At 54.8% G+C, this 27912-nt stretch overlaps 2 protein-coding genes across 14 annotated transcripts; both read left to right on the top strand.

Annotated features, from left to right (window-relative positions):
* Positions 1-4: 4 nt before the first annotated feature.
* SEMA3B (semaphorin 3B) lies at positions 5-24048 on the top strand. 13 transcript variants are annotated; one of them, XM_015102409.4, is made up of 19 exons: positions 5-74; positions 2547-2690; positions 3826-4368; positions 5073-5230; positions 5363-5425; positions 5839-5958; positions 6045-6138; positions 6346-6465; positions 7351-7496; positions 7589-7700; positions 7805-7874; positions 7953-8097; positions 8405-8624; positions 8886-8977; positions 9053-9094; positions 9333-9490; positions 9588-9643; positions 9736-9875; positions 10233-24048. In XM_015102409.4, exons 3-19 carry the CDS (start codon positions 4260-4262, stop codon positions 10632-10634), a joined length of 2247 nt encoding a protein of 748 aa, XP_014957895.2. In that variant the 5' UTR covers positions 5-74; positions 2547-2690; positions 3826-4259; the 3' UTR covers positions 10635-24048. The 13 variants fall into 13 exon arrangements, with proteins under 13 accessions (XP_014957895.2, XP_042092118.1, XP_042092117.1 ...); XM_042236184.2 differs by having other exon boundaries at positions 5-2690; positions 3826-3917; positions 4182-4368; XM_042236183.2 differs by having other exon boundaries at positions 5-2690; positions 3826-3917; positions 4167-4368.
* LSMEM2 (leucine rich single-pass membrane protein 2) lies at positions 10994-27912 on the top strand. The gene is made up of 4 exons (XM_027957599.3): positions 10994-25133; positions 27208-27309; positions 27406-27591; positions 27704-27912. The coding sequence occupies exons 1-4, from the start codon at positions 25112-25114 to the stop codon at positions 27835-27837; spliced, it is 444 nt and encodes a 147-aa protein (XP_027813400.1). The 5' UTR covers positions 10994-25111; the 3' UTR covers positions 27838-27912.

Below are 27912 nucleotides of genomic sequence, written 5' to 3'. Positions count from 1 at the left end.
CCTCAACCCTTCCACCTCGGCTCTGACATGGCCCTCAGAAGGCAAGGAGGGGAGGAGCTCATCTTCCCGAAAAGGTGGGCCAACGGGGGTTCCTCTGGGAGCCTGGACACCAGGCTGGGGGTGGGTGAGGGCAATGTCAGACAAACCTTCCCGGGAGATCCCCTGGCGTGGCTAGCAGAGTGTCAGGGAAACCAGGCCTCAGTTGGGCTCTCCAGGGCCTGATTTCCACTGCTTATCCCCCCTTGCCTAAAGTCCTCCTCCGGGTAGCACGTCCTAGTCCCCACGTGGCCGGAAGAGGGAAAGGTCGAACCAGTGGTTGGAGCCACCAGCCCTGATGGCTAAAGCAGGTGTGAGTGGGGAGCCAAGGCTCAACCCAGCCCAGGCTGGGCACTGAGAGGGTTGGCTGCAATCTTGCATAAATGGATGTCCCACCCCAGCCCAGTCACACCACCACCGAGTCCAGGCAGGGTGCAAGGGGCACGCCCAGCTGAGAGTGAGGACTGTGGAGGCAGGTGCTGGCATTTGGCACAACAATCCAGTTATTTCCAGAAGGAAAAACCAAGGCCCTAGCAGGCTATACTGCTGACAGTCAGCACCAGGCACCCACGCTGCCTCCCCTGGTTGGTTCAGCTCTATTGAGACCCAGGCCCAGGCCGTGTGAATCCAAAATGCTTGGGGACTTCCAGAGCCCAATGTGACCCACTAACCCTAGAGGGCTGGCTTCATGAAGTCCCTCCCCAGGGTCTGCATACTCTGAGACCCAGGACTGAGAAGCAGAAAAGAGACCTTGTGGGGATGGGGACAACCTGAGCTCTCACCCCTGGGGATCTCCCTGTTCCAAGGACATCTGGAAGCTGGAAGGCAATGCCAAGCACTCATGTGGACCCGGGGACAGCCTGGTCCTTTTGGCTGGGGGTTGAGTCCCAGGATGTTGGAAAGATGGTGGGGGGTGCGGATCCTGGTCTCATTATCCAGTATGGACACTGGGTTATTGGGGGAGGGGCATAAAATAGAGCCTGGGACCCTGGGACTGAAGAACTAAAAGCAATGGGGTCAGGTAGGGGGCACCATGGGGTTGGGTGGGGACCTCAAAGGCACTTGCTGATCTTGGCTGCATGGGTGGAAAATTGTAAACAGCCAAAGAATTTTGTTTGCTTGCATGGGGCCAGAGGAGGCTGCCCAGACCCAAAGCGAAAGAGCCTGGGAGGAGGGAGAGAGGCCACGTGCTGGAAGTCCTGGGGCTCAGGCAGGGCTGCATCCCCCCACTCCCCCTCCTGAAGGCCCCTGGTCGTCCCACGGACGCCCACCCTTCACTGCCAACCAGCCAGCGAGAGCAGGCCAGAGACACCAGGCCTGAGGCTCAGCTAAGAGAGGCAGGTCCCTCCCCAACCTGGCTGGGCACAGACACCTCCACTCCAGGAACTCGCAGGAAATGCACCAGAGAGCCATGGCCTCCCTTGCAGACCCCCAGGGAGCTAGCTGCCAGTCAGCCTTGGGGAAAATGTAAGAGGATGCATTTTGAGGGAACTGAGGGATGGAAGACGCCCACCTTCGAGCCCTGGCATGTTTAGCCAGGTGGACCTGAGGACCCCCTTGGCCACGGTCGACATTCAGCTCCTCCAAGGAAGAAGCCCTGGCGGTATCAAAAGGGTGTGTGCCCCAGAGTCACCTTTAGGCCAAGGCCACAGACCCTTCCCAGTTGAGGTGCTGAGAAGCCCCTTCCTATCCTTGAAGCCCCCTGGGGTGTCTCACTCTGGTGAGGCAGACCTTGCCTGCCACCTACACCCTTGGAAGAAAGACAGTCCATGGACATGACATAGAATGCCCCTCACCTTCCAACACAGACGTGGGACCACTGGTCAGGACTGGTCTCTGACCAGTGCCGAAGTCAGACTTTTCTCCTGCTGTCGGCCTGCCCCTCCAGCCCTCTTCTCCCACCCAACACTGGCCGTCATCAGAGCCACTGCCAGCCAGGTGGCAGAAGTACTAAGTCGCCCAAGCCCTGCGGAAGGATGGGGGCTGGGTCTTGGGGGCCCATCAGATCTCCACTTGAGGACCCCTTCCCTGACCAGCCCTTCTCAGCAGAATCCTGGGGACCCAGGTGGCAGCAAGCCCCCTCATTCCCCGCCTCGAGCTCCCAGGCTGCGGAGGGACAGACAGGTGAAAGAAGCGAGTCCCTGGGTGTGCCCTGTCTGCCCGTTCCCTCTGCCGGCTGCACAGCTCTGCCCAGGGCTACGAGGTCTCTATTGCTTCTTCCTCATTTGCCCGGATGGACGGCATGCCCAACTTCCAGGACCTCTGTGTGGGGCATCCTCTAGCCTGAAGCCCCACACGGGAGGGGTCGGCCCTTCCTGCCCCTCCCTCGTGCCCGCTTCACTCTGGCCAGGCCACCAACTCCAGCCGGTCCCGGCTGCCTGCCCAGTCACCCGACCCGCCCCGTAAACTTGACGGGGCGGGCGCAGCTGGCTTGGTGGGGGCGGGGGCTGCTCCTTAAAGGAGCCGTCAGACGGTGCCCGGGGCCCCTCGGCTTCTCCGACCTTCTCCAGGGTGAGAAGAGGCAGCGGGGTGAGGAGCCGCTGCTGCCGGAGCTCTTGGTGGAGTGTGGGGAGGAAGCCTGGCGTCCTGGGATGCCGCAGACCTCCTGGGCCTAGAAGAGACGGAGGCAAGTGCCAGTGGAAGGAAGGAAGGAGGTGGGAGTCCTGGGGTGGGAGGGGTCTGGAAGCGGTGGCGGAGCTAGGGGGGTGGTTTGGGGAGGGCGGTTTGGAAGGAACGTGCCCCAGCAGCTGCGCCCCTCGCTTGATCGTGCCCCAGGACCTTGCCCTGTGCCAGGGCTTACTCTGCCCGGCACCTGCCCAGCCAGCTTCTGGGAAGGAGGGTGGGCACTGCAGCCAGAGCCTGGCCCCATGTGAGGGGTCCAAGGAAGAAGGACTCTGGCTCACAGAATTGGTGGGCCTCAAAGATGGGGAAACCCTTGAAGGCAAAGACGGGATGGAGAGGCTGAGGGAGACGCCAGAGGCTCGAGAGGGAAGGACAGCTCCGCCGAGCTGGGGGGTGAGAGGCTGCCCCAGGCCCTTGGCTCTCCCCACTTGATTCCTCTTGGGTCTGAAGTCTGAGATCATAGCATTTCTGGGTGTGATCGGCCCCTCCCGCCCTCTGGGGTGGGGAGAGAGAGGTCCAGCGCAAGGCTGGGGCTGCCGGGTCCAAGTGGGCGCAGCTCCCGAACCAGAAGCTGAGGCGTCTGCCCTGCCCAGCCCTGGGTCTCCCAGCTAGCTTCTCCCCCTGAGAAGTGGGCTTCTGGGGTGTCTCGGAGTTGAAGCAGTGATGGGTGCTGCAGTTATATTTGCTCACCTGCATCCAGAGAGATGCGTACACTTGCGCACATAGCCATACACACACGTGCGACACACATATACATGCTTACAAGGTGTACACCGCTGACATGTACATCCTGCGTGCACACGTGTACAACGCCATGTGCGCGCACACACATGCATATCACACCTATGTGTACAATACAGCACATATACCAGGTGGTCTCACATAGGTATGTGCAGATATGCATGCAGACACAGTACACAGACATCGAGCACAGCTACACAAAGGACCCACAGAATTCATGCTCACAGGCACCCACTCCAGCAGCTCCTGCTCCAAAGGTGCCTCTGTCCCTCTGAGGACCCGTGGGTGCCCAGCCTCCTCCAGAGGCATGACCCCCTCTTGTTACACGCATACCCATGACTGGCTCGTTTTGCTCGTTGCACTTGGCACCTCTGTAGGGACTTCAAGCAACCCGAATCCTCCTTGGTCCTCTGCCTCCTCCTGCAGGGAGGACCTTGCCTGTGTGCCCCAATGCCCCTAGCCCCAGTCCCAGGCTGGCATGAAGTAGGCGCACTGACTTGGTGAATTAATGCCTGTGGGTGTGTATGCAGGAGGGCGGGTTCCTGGCGAGGGTGACGTGGTGGGGCGGGCGCCTGCCAGTGTGGGGTTGACCCCGAGGGTGTGCCCAGCGTGGGTGTGTCTGTGATTGTGGCCAGACAGGGCACCCTGCGAGGGAGAGGAGGGCTCGGAAGTGGAATGCGACCCCCCAGCCTCTTTCCCTAAGGGCTGTAATCTGATCCCTGGGGACTCTCCCCCCACCAGCCTCCCGCCCTCGCCCCTTGCTGCAGCTCCTTCTCCTCCAGATCCCAGGGCAGAGTCCAGGGCGGCTCGAGGCTCCTCCACACGCGCCCGCTGAACCCTGAGCTCCCTGAGCCGCGGGGATGGGGCGGGCCGAGGCTGCCGCCATGATCCCGGGCCTGGCCCTGCTCTGGGTGGCAGGGCTGGGGGGTGCTGCGCCCAGCACCCCACGCCTCCGCCTCTCCTTCCAAGGTAGGTGCACCTGGCAAGCGGGAGGCCCCAGCTCAGGGTGGGCAAGGAGAGGGGCCCAGGGTGGGTAGGGGGCACTGTTTGCTGTCACCCTTTTATGTGCGCCACCCAATCCCGGATTGGGGGGCACGCTCAGGCCATCCCCAGTTAACCCTCTCCTGGCCTCAGTCCCCAAGCGCTCTGCCCACATTCTCCTCATGCTTTCCCAGGAAGACCCCTTCTGTCCCCATGGCAACAGATCCTGCCTCCACTCCATCCCCTGCTCCCAGGAAGGTTGAGGTGGGTGGGGGGGAGCATCAGAGCCGCCTTCCCACACCCCCTCTACACAGGGTGTTGAATAGGCAGCGACATCATACAGAACCCTGGCTGGTGGCAGAGAACCCTGAGCCTGACTTTGGGGTCGGGGTTCTGGCTGTCCCAACATGAGGCCGTATCCCAGAACACTTGCCTCCCTGTGCACCAGCCTGGAGACACTGCTTGTCTGAGCACGCGCTGGAAGCTCCACCTGCTTCCCCCGTGGGGGTGGGGTGGGGGGCTGCGCCCCCCACTCTGGCAGCTTGGCCGGCACCTGGGCGGGCCTGTCCTCCCGAGTTGCACACTCACACGCATCTAAATCCACCTGTGTGTGGGCCAGGTCGCATGTACAACCTTGGCCTGGAGGAAGCTTCTAGCATGACTGGTGAATCCTCAGTGTCTGCACCCCACAGAGCTCCAGGCCCGGCATGGTCTCCGGACCTTCAGGCTGGAGAGGACCTGCTGCTATGAAGCGCTGCTGCTCGATGAGGAACGTGGGCGCCTGTTTGTGGGCGCTGAGAACCATGTGGCCTCCCTCAGCCTGGACAACATTAGCAAGAGGGCCAAGAAGGTGCCAGAAACCCCACCACCACCCAGCCTCAGCACCGGCCCCCCAGGAAAGAGCCCCGGGGAGGTTGGGTCACAAGTGGACACCCTCAGCTTAGAGACCGTGCTGTGTTTGCCCTCCCCCACCCTCCCATAGCTGGCCTGGCCGGCCCGTGTGGAATGGCGAGAGGAGTGCAACTGGGCCGGGAAGGACATTGGCGTGAGTGTTGGCTGCCTGGGTGGGAGTGGCGCGGGTCAGCCCCTCACTCTAGCGATGGGCAGTGCTGAAACAGAGGGCCGCCTGTTCTGGCTGGGACTGGGGGCAAGAGGGTCGAGGTGGCTGAAGTCCGGAGGTAGTGAGTCAGGGTGGGGGCCTCATATGATTCTTCCTGGGGGCCTCTGAGTCACGGGGGACAATGCAGGCCTCTGCTTCCCCATGAACCCATTCTGGGGAGAGGTGGGAGGGCCGGGCTGGTCACCAAGGGCACCTGGGTCCGTGTCGCCCATGTTAGTACTTGCCTGAGCTGATGCACCAAAGAAGGGGTGGGGGCAGCACTGGGGAGCGGGGGCCCCTTCAGGCCACCTCCCTGAGGGAGGCCTCCTTGTTCCTGACCCTGCCTGCCTGCATGCTAGACCGAGTGCATGAACTTCGTGAAGCTGCTCCATGCCTACAACCATACCCACTTGCTGGCCTGCGGCACAGGGGCCTTCCACCCAATCTGTGCATTTGTGGAGGTGGGCCAGCGGCTGGAGGTAAGGCTGGAGCTGGTCAGAGAGGGAGGTAGGGAGGGTAAGGAAGGAGGAAGGGCCTGTATTAGTAACTCCCCGCTGCCTCCCAGGAGCCCATGCTCCGGCTGGACCCTCGAAGGCTGGAGGATGGCAAGGGCAAGAGTCCTTATGACCCCAGGCATCGGGCTGCCTCCGTGCTGGTGGGTGAGTCCAAAGGCTGGGACCCCAGGAGAGCTCCTGGAACCCGCACCACCCCCCCCCAGAGACTCTAGCATCTTGTAAAGTCCAAAGACCCTCCCTAGAGCCCCAGGGATCCCCCCATAGCCTCACTGATTCCCAAGAGCCCCCAGAACGCCCCCAACCTGCCATAGGAACCTTTGGATTTGCTCAGCAGCCTTGCCGTATCTACAGGGGAAGAGCTGTACTCGGGGGTAGCTGCGGACCTCATGGGCCGGGACTTCACCATCTTCCGCAGCCTCGGCCAGCGTCCAAGTCTTCGGACAGAGCCGCACGACTCCCGCTGGCTTAACGGTGAAAGGCTGGGGGTGGGGACTGTCGGGAGGGGGCCCTCATCTCCAACAGAGCAGGTGCTGAGTAAGGCACCTGCTTTCCAGATGGCTATCCTGGGTCAAGCCCTGCACTGGGCACTGGGTCAGAGGGCAAGATGAGATAGGTGTGACCCAGGCCCTCTTTGAGTTCAGACCTCAGAACGAATGCATGATAAGATCAGCTCCCATGGCCAGGAGATACAGGGAGAGAATAGACAAGGGAAGAGGAGACGAGGTGGGAGTGGTGGTGGTGAGAGTGGGGGGGTTGGGGACAGGAAGCCACTCTGCCGAAAAGAGGAATGAGCTAATTCCCAGAACACAGCAGGATTTCGGGAAGAGCATTCCAGGCAGAGGGAATGATGAACGCAAAGGCCCCGGGGACAGGAACAAGCCAAGGAACAGACTCGTGAAGGGAGCAATGATAAGGGGCCTGCCCTGTGAGGAGAGGGTAGCGCCAGAGTACCTTATTCTGAGTGAGGGGACCCAGTAGAGTATTTGAAGCAGGAGCCAGGGCATCTGCTTCCCGCTAGAGAGGAAGATTCATAAGTGAAGGCAAAACCCAGATACCCAGGATCGCTCCTTTCTTGGTGCACTGGCATGGAGAACTGCCAGGAGAGGGGTGAGGGGCCCGCCACTGGCCAAGGTCACCTGCTGTAAGCCCAGGTAGCCGCGGTCTCTGCTGCCCTCTTGTGGCTGCTTCTTGACTCGCAGGCCCTCTTCTGTTCGCTTCTGTCCTGGGGAGCCCTTCGAACTTGCTTCTGGAGGTGGGGTGGTCAGCTGCTGCCCTGAGGGCTTCTGCTGGCTTAAAGAGAAGGGGAGGCAGGGCCAGGCAGGACCTCAGTGACCCCTCGCCTCCTGCTGCGGCCAGAGCCCAAGTTTATCAAGGTCTTTTGGATCCCGGAGAGTGAAAACCCAGATGATGACAAGATCTACTTCTTCTTCCGTGAGTCGGCGGTGGAGGCCACGCCCGCGCTGGGACGCCTGTCTGTGTCCCGCGTTGGCCAGATCTGCAGGGTGAGGCCTTCCTGGGCCGCATTCGGGGGCTCCGCCACAGCCCCTTTGCCTGTCAGGGCCTCGCCCTCATCCCCTCCTACTGACCCCTGCAGAACGATGTGGGTGGCCAGCGCAGCCTGGTCAACAAGTGGACAACGTTCCTGAAGGCGCGGCTGGTGTGCTCGGTGCCCGGTGCCGAGGGTGATACCAACTTTGACCAGCTCCGTAAGCGGCAGGAGTGGAGGATGGGGTGGGGGGCAGTGAACGCAGGGGCACAGACCCTGGAGCCTGGCTCTGCACCCTCCCCCAACATGGTCCCTTCCCTACAGAGGACGTGTTCCTGTTGTCCTCGCGAGATCGCTGGACCCCGCTGCTCTATGCTGTCTTCTCCACATCCAGGTGAGGTGTGGGAGGTAGTGGGCTGGGCGGCCCAGGCTCCACTGGAGCCCTTCGCTCCACTGACATCTTCACCTGCAGCAGCATCTTCCAGGGTTCTGCCGTGTGCGTGTACAGCATGAATGATGTACGCCGGGCCTTCCTGGGACCCTTTGCACACAAGGAGGGGCCCATGCACCAGTGGGTGTCCTACCAGGGACGTGTCCCCTACCCCCGACCTGGCATGGTGCGTAGCCCAGGGACTACCTCCGCAACCCAGTTAAACCTGCAGGGGGAGGACTTGGCCTGGGGTCTTCTTGGTGAATGTGGTTTCTTCCTTTTTTTTTTTTTTTAATGGTTGGGAAAACATCCTCTTCATCAGACAGAGTTCCTCAGGGGAAGGTCATAATTCCCCCTCAGATTGCCAGGGCAGGGCTCTGTCCAATACCCACCCCCTCATACACACACTCCAAGTTCTGGGTGGTCTCCTGTGGAGGGCTGCCCACTCAGCCTTCTTATCCACTTCCTTGTCATGCTTCCTCCCCACCTCCCAGTGCCCCAGCAAGACTTTTGGCACCTTCAGTTCTACCAAGGACTTTCCTGATGATGTTATCCAGTTTGCCCGGAACCACCCCCTCATGTACAATTCGGTCCTGCCCATCGGTGGGCGCCCTCTCTTCCAACAAGTGGGCGCTGGGTACACGTTCACCCAGATCACTGCAGATCGTGTCGCAGCTGCTGATGGATACTACGATGTCCTCTTCATCGGCACAGGTCAGGGTCCTGCCATGACCACCTAAAAAACCCAGCGCAGGCTCTTTGGCCTATTAGTGGAATTTCCCTGCTTTCAGACCCATATCCATATGTTTCCCGGGGCTGTGTCCCTCATCTCCTTCTGGATGCTGCTCTGATTGCTCCAACCCGCATTCTTCACCTCTCCAGCCATGCTGGGGGTGGAGGCATCAGAGGCAAGGAGACCCCTGGCCCTAGCTGTCAGAGGGCACAAGGAGTCACCCCCTCTTCTTATCCCTACAGATGCAGGCACAGTGCTGAAGGTGATCTCCGTCCCCAAGGGCGGCTGGCCGAATGCCGAGGGGCTGCTTCTGGAGGAATTACACATGTTTGAGGTAAGACCTAGCCCCCACTGCCTGAAGGACCCCCACCCCATGGAGCCATGATCCCAGAGCCCCCCTCCTCCTCAGGACTCAGCTGCTGTCACCAGCATGCAAATCTCCTCCAAGAGGGTAAGTGACCAGAGTGCTTGGGGGTGGAATGGACCCAGAGTGTTCCCAGGTGCCCCCACTCCCATTCTTTTGGTAATGATAAGCCCCAATTTCCGTTTCAAGGACAGGCTCTGCCTTCGGTAGACTGTGACTTGAGACCCCAGTGTTCCCTTTTGTCAAATGGGGGGAAGGGATCCCTGACCTTTGGGAGGTTGGCACTGGGCCTCCCTTGGTCAGCCTGGAGCCCTTATATCCCTAGCACCAACTGTACGTAGCCTCTCGCAGCGGGGTGGCCCAGATCCCGTTGCACCGCTGCGCTGCCCACGGCCGTGCCTGTGCCGAATGCTGCCTGGCACGTGACCCCTACTGTGCCTGGGATGGGGCCAAGTGCACTCGCTTCCAGCCCAGTGCCAAGAGGTGAGCAGGGTCAAGGACGTACTGCCCGGAGGGAGTCTTTATCTATCCCTGGCTAAAAGACGCACTCACGGAGGCTCTAATGACCCCCGATCCCCAGGCGGTTCCGACGGCAGGACGTAAGGAACGGCGACCCCAGCACACTGTGTTCCGGGGGTGAGTGTCTCAGCTGCTCTCATCCCTCAGCGCTTAAAGACTGCCCCACCCTGTCCTGCTTTGCCAGAATCTGACATTCGCTTTGCCCCCAGACTCATCCCACCCTGCGCTGCTGGAGCAGAAGGTGCTGGGTGTGGAGGGAGGTAGCGCCTTCCTGGAGTGTGAGCCCCGCTCGCTGCAGGCGCACGTGGAGTGGACCTTCCAGCGCGCGGGGGAGTCTCCCTACACTCAGGTGAGCCTCCCCCTACCCCCTCTCCAAACAGGCCCGGTTCCAACCCTAATGTCCAGAAAGTGCCAGCCCTGATTAATGAGGCCCTTAGCCCGCTCCGCACGTCTACATGCGATCCAGCCCCACCCTGTGAGTCTCAGGCCAATCAGACCCCTAACGCCCAATTTGGTCCCTGGCCCGCAACTCCGCATCCAGGTGAGGCCCCATTCCTCTAACTAGGCGCCTAACATCCCTGCCCGGTCGGAGAGAAGCCCTGCCCTCTCCTCGCCCACTGAGCTCTCCGACCCGCCCTCACTTGCAGATAAGCTCCGCCCCCCCGCCGTTCCCTAAAATCCTCGCCTCCCGCTGATCCACCGGCAGGTGCCTGCGGAGGAGCGGGCGGAGCGCTCGAGGAGGGGATTGCTGCTGCGCGGGCTACGGCGTGGGGACTCCGGCGTGTACCTGTGTGCAGCGGTGGAGCAGGGCTTTTCGCAGCCACTGCGTCGCCTGGCGCTGCACGTGCTGAGCGCAGCACAGGCTGAAAGACTGGCCCGGGCCGAGGATACTGCGCCAGTCGCCCCGCCGGGCCCCAAGCTCTGGTACCGGGACTTTCTGCAGCTGGTGGAGCCCGGCGGCGGTGGTGCGAACTCCCTGCGAATGTGTCGCCCGCAGCCCGCGCCGCGCCCACAGGTCCCTGAGTCACGGAGAAAGGGCCGCAACCGGAGGACACACGCCCCAGAGCTGCGGGCTGAGCGGGGCCCGCGCAGCGCAGCGGACTGGTGACTTGGCCGTCCCCACGCTGGGGACTGGGGAGGAGGCGGCAGGAGGGAGAGGGGGCGCTCAGACCCTGGGAGACGGCTAGGGGCCGGCGTTTCCTGATGGAGGGAAGACACCGACCGACAGGCCCTGGCCAAGGGGCAGCCATGCTGGCTTATTTATTAACAAGAGGATAACCCTTGAATGTAACCCCAATAGGGGCGGCCTAGGCTGAGCACAGGGTCCGGCTGGTCGGGAGGCAGCAGAGAAGCAGGGTTCCCCGGGTACTTGGGTGGGAGTGGTGCCCGGAATGCCCACCCTGGGAGAAGGACCACCTCTTTGGGCAATGAGCAGAAAGCTGTGAACAGGCTGGGTGGGTGGGGTGGGGCAGGCCGACTGTACTAATGCAATAAACACATTTTCAGCCAAAGCTGGAATGGCCCCAGCAGACAATTGCTGGTCTTAGTGTTACCGACCCAGGTTCTTGGACTCTTTAATCAATAGAAGTTGATAAGAGGCCAGATGAGAAATTCAGGCAAGGCTTCAAGGACTCATGCTGCAGAACAAGGGAGTGAAAATAAGCCACAGGTGCCCAACTAGCAACAGGTGCTCTCCCTTGCTTGTGCTGGGGGTGGGGAAGGAGGGCAGGAGGGGTGAGTTGGTTCCTTAAATGGGGTGAGGGTAGGGTCAGATCCATGGTTCAGGCAGTAGGGTGGCTTAGGTGGTCAGCCTGCCCCCTTGTGGTGGTGTGGCAATTGGTTTTCTGGTCTGTTTTTTTGGGGGGGTGTCTTTTTTGTATCTTGTTTATAATTTGCCCCAACCGCAGGTTTATATAGTTGCTTTTAGTTGCTTACAGCAGGATTCCCCAACCTCCAGGCCTAGGACTGACACTGGTCTGTAGCCTGTTAGGAACCCGACTGCACAGCAGGAAGTGAGTGGAGGGCAAGCCAGCGAGCAAAGCTTCTTCCTCTGCGTCTTTCCATTGGTTGCTTTACCAGCTGAAATCAACCCCATCCCTCCCATCTGGTCCCTGGAAAAACCTGTCTTCCATGAAACCAATCCCTGTTGCCCAAATGGTCAGGGGACTGCTGCCTTACAATCTCTCTGTAGTCCGTTGCTCCAAGAGATGTTTGTCCAGGTGAAGTACTACAGCATAGGGTCCCATGTCTGATTCCCCTCTAGGGGGTTCTACACCCTTTCTTCTTAAGGGTTAAGGGGTTGAAGTTCTCTTCTGAAACCGCAGATCCTAGCCTACCCTAGAGGTGCAGAAGTCCCTCGCTGACTGCTTTCGGGGACCTGGGTTCCCCTCAGCTGGAATCGGTTGAAATCCTTGAGCCATCCTGAGCCTTACTTGAAAACTGTTGGGACCTAGAAGACACAAACTTAACCAAAGGGTTAAACAGACAAGGGCCAAAAAGGAGAACAGTAAAAAGCCAGTAGAGCAGGGGTCACCAACCTCCAGGATCTAATGCCTTGACAATCTGAGATGGAGCTGGTGTAGTAATAGAAAAAAAGTTCACAATAAATGTAATGTGCTCAAGTCGACCTGAAACCATTCCCCTACCCCATGCCCACTGAAAAATTACCTTCCAGGAAGCCAGTGCCTGGTGCCAGAAAGGTTGGAGACTGCTTCACTCAAGGGTCTAGGAAGGGAAGGAACCAGGATAACTTTGACAGGGCTTCCCTAACTGCTGACCAGACAGCGAAGGCGACAGCGCCCCTGCCAAAATTGTGAAGCCATTGCTGCTTGGGTGTCTATTTAACTTTTCTCTTTGCTGTTGCATTGATTTAGGTGCAGCAGGAAGTGTTAGTTACCCCACAAATTGTGCCTTGTTCTGTCAGAAGGTAATCAAGGACTAGATGATTATCAAGAGGTAAATACATTAACCCAAGTAACAAGAGAGGATTAAGTCCCATTAAAGCTTGCTCTTGTTGGTTTTATCACAGAATTAAGCTGTCTGGTGAGATTTCTCAGTGTGGCTTCTTGATAGGGAAAGCTACCCCATGGAGCTACCAGTCCTGTGGCCAGCCCTAGGAAGTGAACATTATTATTTATTTAGGTATTCAGCGGTAGACACTTGGGATCTTTGATTTTCCTTGCAACGTGTGTGATCTAGTTCCTGACTAGGAATGGAACCTGGGCCTCTGGCATTGGGAGTGCAAAATCTTGGCCCACTGGACCACCAGGGAAGTCCCTGAAGTAGACATTGTTAATGCAGTTATAGGCCATAGCTTGGACTTTCCCCGCGGCTCAACCATAAAGAAAACTCCTGCCATACGGGAGACATTGATTCAGTCCCTGGGTTGGGAAGATCCCGTGGGGAAGGAAATGGTGACCGTCTCTAGTATTCTTGCCTAGGAAATCCCATGGACAGAGGAGCCTGGTGGACTACAGTCCATGGGGTTGCCAAAGAGTGGGACACCACTTAGCCGCTAAACAATAAAATAAAGCCTTGTGAATATCAAGTGCCCAGAAGCACCAATTTTCAATTTGTTGTTATAAGAAATGACCACAAGGTGGCAGCATTTCTCCCTGCCCAACTCTTGATTCCTTGGGCAACCAGAGCCTTAGGGGAAAAGTCCCATTCCTGGGTTGTAACTTAGAATGGGATGTGCCAGAAACAACACCCAAGGGCTTGTGTCTTCTTATTTCTTCCACCTTATCCTCCCCCACCCCAGACAAATCCAGAGCCCTGAAAACCGGCTACAGTGAGGGTGCTGAGGGTGCTCTTGGTAGGGTGAGTCTAAGGCAGAAGGTTGGAGGAGGGAACCCCTCAACTGGGAGACCTGAAAACCGGGTGAATTTACAAAGCTCGTCCAGCCCTGGGACTTTCCTGGCAGTTCAGTGGTTAAGACTCACACTTCCAGGGCAAGGGGCCCGAGTTCCATCCGTGGTTGGAGAACTAAGATCTCGCGTTCCATGTGGTGTGGCCAAGAAAATTGTTAAAAATAACTAAAAATGTCAGGGAAAAAAAAAAAAAAACTTCTAGCTCACAGAATCCACCATCCTTTGGGTACGCTAGGCTTGGCTTAGCTAGAGGAGGGTCTGACTGGATCTGGAGACTGTGGTCTTAGCGGAGCAGGCACTGCGGGGCCAAGGGAGGTTCTCTGATGACACAGCCTCCCTCGCCCCCTTAGCTTTACCACCCTCCAGCCTGGAGACCAGGCCTGCTCAGGCTTCAGGGCTGCAACACAGGCCAAGGTGCCAGAAGCCTGAAAAAAAAATAGAGTAGGCATTTCTTTTCTTTCTGTTAAACTTGTATTTTGGCATGTACTTGATTGGTCACTTAGTGGAGTTCAAAGTGTCCAGCGAAATGATCCAGTTACGCAGACACAGGCATCCTTTGTGTGTGTGCGCTCAGTTGTGTCTGACTCTGTGACCCCGTGGGCTGTAGCCCACCAGGCTCCTCTGTCCATGGGATTTTCCAGGCAAGAATACTGGAGTGGGTTTCCTCCTCCAGGGGGAATCCCAACCCAGGGGTAGAACCCGGGTCCCTTGTGTCTCCCGCACTGGTAGGCGGATTCTTTACCACAAGTGCACCTGGGGAGCCCTGTGTCTAGTCTTTACTGCCTTCTTTTCCCATGTGCATTCTGACAGAGTAAGGTAGTTGTAACTATACACAGTAGGTTCTCCTTGACTATCTACTGTATATAAGTGCGTCTGTGTTAAACACAACCTCCCTGCATAGCTTCCCCCTTTGTGACCCAGTTTCTTTCCAAAGTCTGTGAGTCTGTTTTGTTAGTTCGTGATTATCAGTTTTTAAATTCCACTTATAAGAAAGATCACACAATGTTTACAATATTTGTCTTTCTCTGTCTGACGTAGTGTAATCATCTCCTGGCCCATCTGTGTTGTTACAAATAGCAGTATTTCTTTCTATACCTATGGCTGAATATATATGTGTGTGTGTGTGTGTGTATATATATATATGGCATCGATATTAAGCTTTAACCTGTCAGTGGACAATTTGCTGATTCTGAGTCTGCTGCTGCTAAGTCGCTTCAGTCGTGTCCGACTCTGTGCGACCCCACTGACGGCAGCCCACCAGGCTCCCCCATCCCTGGGATTCTCCAGGCAAGAACACTGGAGTGGGTTGCCATTGCCTTCTCCATGAGTCTAGGCTGCTGTAAATAGTGCTTCAGTGAACACTGGGGTACATGGTGTCTTTTTGAATTATGGTTCTTGCGTGACATCGGCCCAGGCGTGGGAATGTCAGATCCTAGGCTTAGCTCTCTTGAAAGTTTTTTCCAGGCATTCAGAGACTGTCGTTCATAGCGGCTGTTGCTGAGGTACATTCCCACTCACAGTGTGGGGAGGTCCCCTTTCCTCCAGGCTCCCTCCCGTATTTATTGTTTGTTGGCTTTGGATGATGGCTATTCTTACAGGTGGGATTTGATTTCTCATCATTTTGATTGGCTTTCCTGTAATTGGGCTACTGACCATCCTGTCCTGTGGTGGTTTTGTTTTGTTTTTTCTCCTTAAAGGTTGTAAGGAAAATGTAGCTGGTGCAGTTGGGTTCTTGAAAGTCACTTGTGTTTGGATTTGGTTTCTGCATTTTATTTCTGCAGTACCCACCCAGGACATTTCCTGAGGGCAGCTGTCATCAAGCGCTCCCAAAACCTTGTAAATTGGAGGTGCCAGTGAGCACCACTTGTCACATTGTCGTTAACAGAAATGTCACTTTTTCATGCCCACCTCTGGTTCCTTGGGCAACCAGAGCCTTAGGAAAAGTTGGCTTCCTGGGCTGTGAATTTGAGTGTAATGTGGCTGAGCAAACACCCAAGGGCTTGTATCTAATTATTTCTCCCCCTAAAGCTCCCCCCACTGTTTGCCTCAGAATAATCTCAACCTGGGACCCAGCACGCTGCTGAGGCGCCTAGGAGGCTGCGCCTTCAGGAAGGAGGCTTGAGCTGGGGACCCGAGCACCAGGAGCCATGGAGGAGGCGGGGGGCTTTACCAAAGCCCTCGAGGCTGGAGGGTCGGGCCACCATCCTTTGGGTGCACTAAGGTTGCTTTAGCTGCAGGAGAGCCGACCTGGACTGGGGGACCCTGGACCCAGCCACTACAGGTTTAAGACGGGGCTCAATTAAGGGCGCCCTCCCTGGCTGTCTCGAACCCACCAGCCATTGACGAAGTCTGCTCAGGCCCCAGGGATGTGATTAAACAGCCCAAATCATGGAGGCTGCAAGGAAGGAACTAGACATTGCTCTTCTTCATTTTCGTTTCGTACAGACGATACGCTGGAGTGTAGTCAATTTGCAACGTTCTGTTTTGTCAGAGTGCAGCCACCTGATTCATTTACTACCTACACAGACAGGATATCTATTCTGCTGGGGGTTCTTTTGCCATAGAAGTTACGACCCAAGAAGAACGAGCCAAGTTCCCTGTGCTGAATATCTAGCTTGTGGATTATCTATTACCGATACATATTTCTCTGTATATGTTAATCCTGACCTGCTAATTCATCCCAGGCCCTTCACCTTTGTGTGTGTGTGTGTGTGTGTGTAACCCCATATTTGTGTTTGAATTCTGAGAGTGTCCTTTTGTTTGGTAAGTTAGTTTCTTTGTATATCTGTATACATTTTGCCTAAGAAGGACATCATATGCGACTGTCTCCTCTGTCACTTAGTGTGGGATCCTCCAAGGTACAGCCATGTGGCATAATATCATTTGGTTTTTCATGGCTGAGTAATAGTCCATTGCATATATTTATCACGTCGTCTTTAATCTTTAACCTGTTCGGTGGCTATTTTGCTGGTTCTGTCTTCGCTACTGTAAGCAGTGCTGCAGTGGATGTTGGGGTACATGTATCTTTTTGAATTATGGTTTCTCTGGGTAGAAGCCCAGGGGTGGAGATATCAGATCCTAGGCTTAGCTCTCTTGACAGTTTTTTTGAGGCATTCGGAGACTGTCATTTGGAGTGGCTGTTGCTGATATGCATTCCCACCTTCCTATGTGGAGGGGGATTCCCTTTCCTCCAGGCACAGTCCCACATTTATTGTTTATAGACTTGTGAGGATGGCCATTCTGACTGGCGGGATTTGATGTCTCCTTGTTTTCATTGGCATTCCTATAATAATTAGGGATGCCGCGCATCTTGTCCTGTGGTTGTTGGGGGTTTTTTTTCCCCCTTCACGGCTGTAAGGAAACTTGACCTGTGGCAACTGACTTCTTGAAAGTTGGTTGTGTGTGGAATTTGTTTCTGCAATACCCGCCCCAGGACATTGCCTGAGGGCAGGTGTCAGCAGCCCCCAGGCCTTGTGAGTTTGAGGCTCCAGGAAGCAGTAGTGATCCAGTTGTAGTTACAGGAAATGTCCACAAGATGGCAGCACTTCCACATGCCCACCTGTAGTTCCTCAGGCAACCAGCCTTAGGGAAAGTTGGCTTGCTGGGCTGTGAATTGGAGTGGAATGTGCCTGAGCAAACACCCAAGGTTTTGTGTCTCACTACGTCTTTCCCCTAAAGCCTCACACCCCCTCCCCTCCAGACCAGTCCCAACTGGGACCACAGCATCAGGAGATGCGGAGATGCAGTTACTTTACCAGGGTCCTAAAGGCCACAGGGACCAGCCACCATTGTCTGGGTGTACTGGGGACTCTGGTTAGGGCTAGAGCAAACCAGACACCCTAGCTCTAAGAGGGGTCTCACCTAAGAGCACCCTACTTAGCTGTCTTGACCCCAGCACGAATTCAGGCCTGCTCAGGCTCCAGGGACGCCATAGCAGCTCGAGATGGGGAGGTGGGAGGGGAGACTCTAGCCACTGCTTTGCTTTTCTTTGTTTTCATTTCATGCCGATGGTATGTCAGAGTATAGTTGATTTGTAATGTTGTACTTGTTTCAGGGTACAGCTGCCTGATTCAGCTATGACATTGTCAGCACAGCATATCTGTTCATAAGAGGCTTCTTCTGAAATCGCTGTTACGGCAGAAGGTTGAGCACAGCTCCATGTGCTGAACATCAGGTCTTTGCGGACTGTCTATTGGAGAGTCAGAGTTATGTGTACAGGGAAGGAAGGAAGGAGGAAGATAATCTCATGAATTACCCACTACAGATATGGATTTCTGCGTGTACATATATTACTCCTGATCTGATTTGTCACCGGCCCTTCACTTTTTCCCTTTGGAACACTTTGCGTATGAATCCTCAGAGTCTCTCTTTGTGTTGAAAATTAGTTCCTTTGTATGTCTTCTAAAATTCTGCCTAAAAGGGACATCATATGCTATTTTATTCCTCTGAGTGACTTCACTTGGTGTATAAACATTCAAGGTCCATCACTGAGGATCCAGGGGCATCATTTCAGTGCTGGTGTTTTGTGCCCATTGTATAAATGTGCACACCTTTAAGCTCCAAGGTGACCTAGGACATTTTACTGCTCTGGGTCCAAGTTATTACAGGTAGTGTGTTCTGAACCTTGGGGTATATGTATGCTTCTGAATGATGGTTTTCTTCGGATGTAGACTCGGGGTGGGGGGCATGTCAGATCCTAAGCTTAGCATCTCTTGAAAGTTTTTTTTTCTGGCAGTGAAGGCTGTCCTTCACAGTGGCTGTGGACAATGGGCCTTCCAACCGGCAGCGTGGAGGGCTCCCTTTCTCCAGGTTCTCTCCTGTGTTCATTCTTTGTAGACGCGTGAGGATGGCCATTCCTGACTAGTAAGATGAAACTTTTCCGGTGAGTTTTCATTAGCAATGCTACGCTAATTAGGGGCACTGAGCTGCTGCTTCTGTGGTGGTAGATTGTGGGGTTTTTTTTTCCCCTCCTTAAAATCTTTGAGAGAAGAACACATGTTGTAATTGGCTTCCTTAAAGTCAATTGTTTTTGGAATGTATTTTGGCAATAACTGCTCCAGGACATTTACTAAGGGAAGCTGTCATTAAAAGCCCTCCTAGCCTTGTGAATTAGAGGTGCCGGTAAGGAGCAGTGGTCAAAAACTGTAGTTATAGGCAATGTCCACAAGTCAGTAGCACTGTCTCATACCCACCTCAGGCAACCAGTTGTTGCTGTTAAGTCTCTCAGTCCTTTTGGACACTTTACAACCCCATGGACTACAGCACGCCAGGCTTCCCTGTCCTTCACCATCTCCTGGAGCTTGCTCAAACTCATGTCCATCGAGTTGGTGGTGCCATTCAACCATCTCGACCTCTGTGGTCCCTTTCTGCCCCTGCCTTCTATCTTTCCTAGCACCAGGGTGTTTTCCAATGAGTTGGCTCTTCGCATCAGGTGGCCAGAATATTGGAGCTTCAGTATCTGTCTTTCCAATGAATATGCAGGACTGATTTCCTTTAGGATTGATTGGTTTGATCTCCTTGTAGTCCAAGGGACTCTCAAGCGTCTTCTCCAACACCACAGTTCAAAAGCATCAGTTCTTTGGTGCTCAGCCTTCTTTATGGTCCAACTCTCACAACCATATATGAATACTGGAAAAACCATAGCTTTGACTAGATAGAACTTTGTTGGCAAAATGATGTCTCTTCTTTTTAACACAATGGCAAGATTTGTCATAGTTTTCCTTCCAAGGAGCAAGCATGTTTTAATTTCACTGCTAAACTCACCGTCCGCAGTGATTTGGGCTCAGGAAGATAAACTGTTTCCATTGTCTCCCCATGTATTTGCCATGAAGTGATGGGAGCAAATGCCCTGATCTTCGTTTTTTGAATGTTGAGTTTTAAGCCAGCTTTTCCACTCTCCTTTCACCTTCATCCAGAGGCTCTTTAGTTCCTCTTTGCTTTCTCCCATAAGGGTGGTGTCATCTGCATATCTGAGGTTATTGATATTTCTTTCTGGAATCTTGATTCCAGCGTGTGCTTCTTCCAGTCCAGCATTTCTCATGATGTACTCTGCATAGAAGTTAAATAAGTAGGGTGACAATATACAGCCTTGACATAGTCCTTTCCCAATTAGGAACCAGTCTGTTGTTCCATGTCTAGTTCTACCTGCTACCTCTTGACCTGCATACAGGCTTCCCAGGAGGCAGGTAAAATGGTCTGGTATTCCCCTCTCTTTAAGAATTTCCCACAGTTTGTTATGATTCACACAAAGGGTTTAGCATAGTCAATGAAGCAGAAGTAGATGTTTTTCTGGAACTCTCTTGCTTTTTCTATCATCCAAAGAATGTTGACAATTTGATCTCTGGTTCCTCTCCTTTCCTAAATCCGGCTTAAACACCTGGAAGTTCTTGGTTTACATACTGTTGAAGCCTGGCTTGGAGGATTTTGAGCATGATCTTGTGAGCAAGTGAAATGAGTGCAGTTGTGCAGCAGTTTGAACATTCTTTGGCATTCCCCTTCTTTTGGATTGGAATGAATAGGGAAAGTCAGCTTGCTGGGCGGTGAATAAGAGAATTGTGCCTGAGTACACATCAAAGGGCACTTCTTTCCCCTAAATTCACACATGCACACCTCTGAAACAATCCAACAGGGCCTGCAGTACCCTGCTGAAGGTGCGTGGAAGTGAAGTCGCTCAGTCGTGTCCGACTCTTTGCAACCCGTGGACTGTAGCCCACCAAACTCCTCCGTCCATGGGATTCTCCAGGCAAGAATACTGGAGTGGGTTGCCATTTCCCTTTTCCAGTGGATCTTCCTGACCCAGGGATTGAACCCAGCTCTCCCACACTGCAGGCAGACGCTTTAACCTCTGCGCCACCAGGGAAGCCCTAGAAGTTCACATTCAGGAGGGAGGTTTGAGCAGGGAAACGCAGCACCAGAAGAAACGGAGGCCGGGTGACTATTTGGCCCAAGACCCCCAAAGGCCCTGGATGCCTTGATCACACTCAGGGCTCTGGTCCCAGGGAGAGCAGAGTAGAGGTTTCACATGGGGGTCAGGACAGGGGACCCTACCTGGCTGTGTCGACCCTACCCCAGGGAAGACATGGGTCCAATGTCTGATCAGGCTGCAGGGATGCGATCTCACTCCAAGCTCAGAGGCTTTGAGGGGAAAGAGTGCTCATTGCTCTTTCTCCCTTTCTGGAATGACACGCCAGTAGTCTCTTGGAGTATAGTCCTTTAGCAAGCTATAGGTGTTCAGCCGACTGTTTCAGGTATTAGGCATATGTGGAGTGTATCTATTCTCTGTTGACTGCCACTCCCATAGACCTTATTGCAGAAGATAGAGGAATGTGGTCCCCATCAGGTCCCTGTGGTTTTTCTGTCTCAGATACAGTTTTTTTCCTATGAAACAGGAAGGAAGGCACATATCCTTGTAGATTATCTTACAGATATTACTGATTTCTTTATATAGGGCAGAGGTCCAGAATTCTGTGTATGTGTGGATGGAGGCGGGAAGGAGATAATCCTGGTGGATTATTTTTACAGATACAGATTTCTGTGTCTCTCTGAAGCCTGACCTCCTAATGAATTCATCCCAGCACTTCAGTTTTTTTTTTTTTTAACCCTTTGTGGGTGTTTCAATTCTAAGAGTCTCTCTTTCAGTTGTATATTTCTTCCTTTGAATCTTTCTTCCTTTTTTTTTAGAAAGGATATCCTATGCTGTCATCTCCCTCTGTCTGGCGAGCTTCCCCTGGCCTGTGATCCATCCAGGTCCATCGCTGTAGCTCACAGCAGCATCATTTCATAATTCCCATGGTGGTCTTTTATTGCTCCATACTAGTCCATCGTATACATGTACCTCAACTGGTGAAAACTTAAATCGATCGGTGAAGATTTTGGTTGCTCTGTGTCTTGGCTTACGTATGTCCTCTTGCAGTGATCCATGGGGTCCATGTACCTTTTGGAACAATGCTTTTGTCCGCATATACGCCCAGATGTGACAGGCATAGCCTGTCAAACCGATCTCAGGCGTAGCCTCTCCTACTGATTTAGTCTGGCATTTGATGCCTGTGCATTACACTGGTTCTTGCCAGGATACATTGTTGCAAATTGTATTGGGAGATTCCAGTTCCACCGGGGTATTTTCCCCACATATGGTCTGCAGCTGTATGAGGATGGCCATTCTGAGTGCCGGGGTTTTCATTCTTGTCACTGTTTTGATTGGCATGCCTGTCATAGGGATGCTGAGTGTCCTTTCTTAGGGTGCAGATTTGTGAATAGTTTTCTTTTGTCTCTTCAAAGGTTGCGAGGCTGAGTGACCTGTGCTCATTGGCCTCTTGAAAGTCTCTTGTGTTGGGAATTTGTCCCTTCAAAACCTGCCCCAGGACATTTCGTGAGGGCAGCTGTGTCTAAGAGGCCGCCAGCCTTGTGAATTCGAGGTGCAAGTAAGGCGTGGTGGTCACATTGTAGTTACAGGAAGTGTCCACAAGATGGCAGCACTTTCTCATGCCCACCTGTGGTTACTCAGGCAAACAGCCTCAGGGCAAGTCGGCTTGAAGGGTTGTCTCACTGCTGCTTTCCCCTAAAGCCTCACAGCCCCTCCCTTCTGGACCAATCCAAACCAAGGCCGCAGAACCTTCCTGAAGGTGCTTCCCTGATAACTGAGCTGGTAAAGAATCCGCCTGTAACGCAGGAGACATGGGTTCGATCCCTGGGTTGGGAAGATCCCCTGGAGAAGGGCAAGGCTACCCACTCCAGTATTCTTGGGCTTCCCTTGTGGCTCAGCTGGTAAAGAATCCATGTGCAGTGAGGGAGACCTGGGTTTGATCCCTGAGTTGGGAAGATCCCCTGCAGAAGGGAAAGGCTACCCACTCCAGTATTCTGGCCTGGAGAATTCCATGGACTGTATAGTCCATGGGGTCACAGAGTCCGACACGACTGAGCGGCTTTCACTTTCACTTAGAAGCCCAGGAAGGAGGTTTGCGGCGGGAACCCCAGCACCAGGAGACGTGGAGGCTGGGTGGACTCTTCTGCCGATGGAACCCAAAGACCCTGGATGCCTTGGTCTTCCTCGGGACTGTAGTCCCAGGCAGAGACAAGCAGAGAGGTTTCAGATGGAGTGCAGGACGGATGGTGCTCCTGCCCTCAAGACAGGGCACCCTACCTGGCTGTGTCGACCTTACCCCAGGGAAGACATGGGTCCAGTGTCTGATCAGGCTGCAGGGATGCGATCTCGCTCCAAGCTCAGAGGCTTTGAGGGGAAAGAGTGCTCATTGCTCTTCCTCCCTTTCTGGAATGTCACGTCAATAGTCTCTTGGAGTACAGTCCTTTAGCAAGCTGCGTTGTCATCAGTGTTCAGCCGACTGTTTCGGGTATTAGGCATATGTGGAGTGTATCTATTCTGACTGCCACTCCCATAGAGCTTATTGCAGAAGATCGAGGAGCGTGGTCCCCATCAGGTCCCTGTGGTTCTTCTGTCTCAGATACAGTTTTCTTCATACATGAACAAGGAAGGAAGAAGGAAATTCTTTGGATCATTCATTACAGATAGAGATTTCTGTGTATAGGGTTTAGGTCCAGAGTTCTATGTGTGGTTGGAGGTAGCATGGAGATAATCCTGTGGATTATTTTTTACAGACCCACATTTCTGTCTGTTTTTGTCCAAACCTCCTGTGGAATTCATCCTCAGTGCTTTTTCTTCTTTTGGAACCCTTTTTGTGTCTTTCAATTCTAAGTGTCTCTTATGGATTGTAAGTTTCTTCTTTTGCATCTTTTTTCCTTTGCTTTAGAAAGGACATCTATGCTATTGTCTCCCGCTGTCTAGCTCGCTTCCCTCCATTTATTACCTGTTCAGGTCCATCCTTGTGGCTGCCAGTGACATTGCTTCATAATCTCAGTGGCGGTGTTTTTGGCTGAGAAATAGTCTGTCCCTCCTCTTGTCCTCCCCGGGGACGGTGTGGTGGTCCTTGTGAGCTGGCCCTTTAAGTGGGGCGAACATAGGGCCAGCTCCATGGTCTAGGCGGTACTGGTCTGCCCACACTCTTGTGGTGGGCACAGTGATCGTGAGTGGTGCCCTGCTTTTCTCCCACACCTCAGATATGACCGTAGAGTTTTTGGTCTTTCTGTATCTTTTGTGTCTTATTCACAGTCTTCCCCAAGCGAGCTTGCCTGCAGCTTGTTTTGGTCCTTTATTGTTTCTTTGTATTCTGTTGCTTTAGAAGAGGTTTGTTCTCACTTGTTCTTGCCCTGTGGCCTGGGACTGCTTCCTAGAAGTGTCCACATCTGTTTCTTTTAAGCAGACTGTGGTGCAGATTAAAGGTGGGTCCGCATGACCACGTGGACTCTGTAGGGCCTGAGCAGATATTGACACGCAGAGTACATTTGGCCTTTGAACAGCACCAGTTTGAACTGTATGGAATCCATTTAGATGTGGGTTGTCCCCCCCCCCCCCCGCCCAATGAACAGTATGATAGGATCCCCAGTTTGTAGAATTTGCAGATTCAGACCAGGGACCCGGGGGTGGAGGGTGGGTGGACTGTACACTTACACATGGATTTTCCAGTGCACAGCGTTGGAGTCTGTACCTCTAGTCATTCAGCTGTCAGCTATATATTCTGAATGATACAATTCCTGGGCTAAATGCTATGGAAAAAATAAAATTGGGAAAATGTGGAAAAATACGTGAGCAGAAAGCCTCACTGAGGGGGGTGATACTTGAGCTACACGAGAAGGAGCCAGTCAATGAGGATATCTAAGGAAGAGCACTCCAAGTGGGGAACAGCTCGTGCCAAGGTCCTGACGTGGGAACAAGCTCGTTTGAGGAGTATCAAGGAGGGCAGTGTGACAGCGGAGTGATGGGAGTTGGGATGTTTAGAAAGTAGAGCCTACTGCCTGGCTTTGTCTCACTTGGGAAGGAGGGGCACAGGGGTCCACAAGGGAGGGTTGCAAGCTGGAGCACTCGCTCTCCTTAAGGGCCAGAGGTGATGGGCGTCCTCTCATGATCTTGTGTGATCTGGATGCCCTTGTGGAGAGAGGAAGATGAAAACTTTGCATTGGGCTGAGTGCCTCGGACGTGGTATTTTCCATTCTTGTGTGCACTGTGCCAGGTGGAAACCATCATTACTCCTGTTTTACAGATGAGAAAACTGAGGGGTGAAAGGGGGCACTCCTATACCCAAAGCTGTAAACTTAGTAACTGTAAATGAAGTAATGACCTTCGACCGACCAGCAAGGGTACTTGTATTTGGGGGGTGTCTCTGTCCCCTTAGGGGGCCTCTCAGAGTCCTCAGGGCACTGGGCTCCAGCAGTCCATCAGCCCTGTGATGCCAGCAGATTGCACCGCGGTGGGGGCTTGTCCCACATCTGCCAGGAGAAGAGTCCTTCAGAGGCGGAGGGTGGAGATGTGGCGGGCATCGCTGGAGCTGAGGCTGAGGAGGTCTGTCTGGACGGACACCAGGGCCCTGCAGACGGGAATGGCAGAGCTCCCAGGGGTGTGCACTGCTGGAGGGGTGCTCTGCCTGGGCTCCATCACCAGGTGGGCAGTCTAGCCTGGCCATGTAGGTCACTCCGCTCCTTCCCATGCCTGGGAGATGCCCCTCTAAATATAGCCCGATGTGCTGAGCTCACATCTATTTTCAGCTGAGGTTGGGAGGTGGCCAGGCCTTTGCCAGGCTCTCAGCGGAGCCACCGCTGCCTCTATCTGGTTCTGGCGCTGGGCACCCTCATCGGCCCCCCACCTGCCATGTCAGAGGAGACCCAGGAAGGTAGGAGATGATCGCTGGGTGGGGAACGGGTGAGGCCCCAGTACTGTGACCCTGTGGACCGTGGAGAAACCTGGCTCCGGGCCCACTGACCTCACTTCCTGATGCGTCATCAGGCCCCGTGTCCCCTACACGTGGAGGAAGGGCCTTCCCTGCCGGGAACGTCTCCTCACCTCATACCTGTCCCCGCTGCGAAGGATAGTGGGAGGAATTAGGGGCAGCTCCCCAGCTGGGGCAGGGTCACCTCTAGGCCCAAGTGGGTGTGGGTGGGCAGGCTGGTCAGGGAAGGTCTGTCTTCAGGGAGGACACAGGATTGGGTGCAGTGGTGGTCTTCGGAAGCATTTGGGCACCTGGCCCAGGAACTGGGAGCGATTGGCTTCTGGCCTCCATGTGGGCCCGTGTGGCTAAAGGTTGGGGTCCCTTGGCCTAGACAGACTGACTTCTAGTTATAGACTTTGGTGGCCAGTCTCCTAATTGTCCCACTTCAGACAGGAGGTACGGAGGCTCAGAGGGGAGCATAGGGACCCAGGCAGCTTCCCATATGATGCTGGCCAGCACGTGGACCAGCTGGTCAACTCCCCCGCCCCACCCACAGTTTCAGCATTTTACACTGAATGGGAGGGGCCTGGCCCTGGGTGTGGGACTGTGCCCTTCCTTTTGAGGTCTTAAGGATGACATTTACTGTGTGTGTTTCATGGTCACAAACAATCTAACTTCAACTTTTAGTGTGGAAAAAGCACAGCCAAGTGCACAGAAGGCATTCAATATGACCTCAACCCACCAGCACCCAGACGGCGTGTTTTTGTTCTACGTATTCTGAGCGTGTCAAAGGCCAGTTTGAAGCAGATGTGAAAGTCGAGGTAGTAGTCTAAAAGTCAGAGGCCCAGAGAGACCCATCACCCCTGGCTCCACCTGGAGGTGTGCTCCCAAATGTGTTATCTAGCTTCCAGCTAGGCTCCACTAGGCTCCGCGAGGTTTTTTATATTCACTTATTTATTTTTTGGCCGACTTCTCTAGTCACGGTGAGCGGGGGCTACTCTGTAGTGCGTGGGCTTCTCACTGCAGCAACTTCCCTTGTCGAGGAGCACAGGCTCTGGGCACTTGGGCTTCAGTACTTGCAGGACGTGGGCTCGGTAGTTGTGGCTTAGTTGCCCTGCAGCACGTCAAGTCTTCCTGGACCAGGGATTGAACCCACGTCTCCTGCCCTGGCAGGTGGACTCTTATCCACTGCGCCACCAGGGAAGTCCTGGAGATCTCAGGGGGCCAAAATTTAAAGAGAATGAGGGGGGAAGAACCACCATGTCCTAACTTAGCAAATACGTATGTGAACACTTACATATATAAAATTTGTTTTTCAGTGGAGATGCCTAATGGTGGCAATGTCATACTCTTTTAGGGGCTCTGGCTAACTATCCCCAGGGATAACCTGATGATAGCTAATTCTATTTCTGGGAATCCATCCTTAGTAACTACTGGGAAATTGGGGGGAAACCTTTGTACGCATCCTTTTCTAGGAGTTACTGAATTCAGGCAGCCTGGAAGGGGAGACCTCACAGGCAAGGGCAGCAGTCGGATAACAAAGGCGACTTTTGATACTGAGTGAGAAGAGAGTCCTCAGAATCGAGCAGCATCAGGCTGAACAGGTTGGAGGAGGCAGAGCAGAGGCCACGAGGGAAGGGCACCATGCTGGCTGCTTCTGTTGGGGCAGGAACAAGGTGCCGGGCACAGGGTGTGTGGGGAAAGCTGACCGCAGAGGCTGCAGCAGTGAGTGCCATGGGCCGTGGGTTTATTCCTCCAATGCTCTGCAATGAGCAGGCATAGGAATGCCTCGAAGTCCTTGCGCTGCCTGGGAGGAAACAAAGCTAAGTCAACTGCCCTTGCTGCTCCTGTCGCTGAAACAGGCCCACGTGGTTCTCGGGTCAGCTTGGCTGCAAATCACAGGTCATTCTTGAGTTGGTTTTATGTGATTAGGAGTCCGAAGGCCCCTCCTACCCCTGCTGCCCCGGACGCCCTCTGGAAGGGGGCGGTGGGGGGGCCCTGACCCGCTGGCTCAACCAGCCCCACGCTGCCCCTGCAGACACCGCGGAACTGATGAGAAGCCGGCCGCCACTGGCTCCCAACCACGCGCAGGAGGTGCGCCTCCACCGAGTGGAGTCCATCAGTGACCTACACAACGGTGGTGAGAGGGGGCAGGGGGGGTGGGACCGCTGGTCTGGGAGCGGGGAGGAACACGGGCGCCCCTGCCTGCCCTCCTGATGCCCCGTTTGCCCTGCAGGTCCGCTGTGCCCCTACCTGGCCGAGGAGGGGCAGCCGTGGGGCGAGCTGCTGGGCGTCCTGCCGCCCTCACTGTGCGCCCAGGCCGACTGCGGCCCAGTGCACAGCCGCGGGGCCTTCCTGCTGCTGCTGGCGCTACTGGTGCTCACCTGCCTGGCGCTGGCCGTGCTGGCAGTCTACCTGAGTGGTAGGGAGGGTGCCGGGAGCCAGCGGGAGGGGGAGACCGCGGCAGTGTGGGGCTGGGAGGACAGGGTGTTGCGGGGGGTGGCGTGCGGTCTGATAATCTGCTCGCGCCGCAGTGCTGCAGAGCGAGTCCCTCCGCGTGCTGGCGCACACGCTGCGAACCCAGGAGGAGGTGCTGCTCAAACTCCGGCTCGCCAGCCTCAGCCAGCTGCGGAGGCTCAACTCCAGCGAGGCCCGAGCGCCCAGCTGAGATGCCGCTCGGACCCGGGGCCTGGGGGTATGTGCCGGGGAATAAAGTGGCCGTTGGCAGCTTTCTCCTCTCCCA

This window comes from Ovis aries, chromosome 19, assembly GCF_016772045.2.
Source record: "Ovis aries strain OAR_USU_Benz2616 breed Rambouillet chromosome 19, ARS-UI_Ramb_v3.0, whole genome shotgun sequence".
Taxonomy (NCBI): Eukaryota; Metazoa; Chordata; class Mammalia; order Artiodactyla; family Bovidae; genus Ovis; species Ovis aries.
The sequence above is the reverse complement of the archived record's forward strand: the minus strand, read 5'-3'. Positions and strand labels throughout refer to the sequence as shown.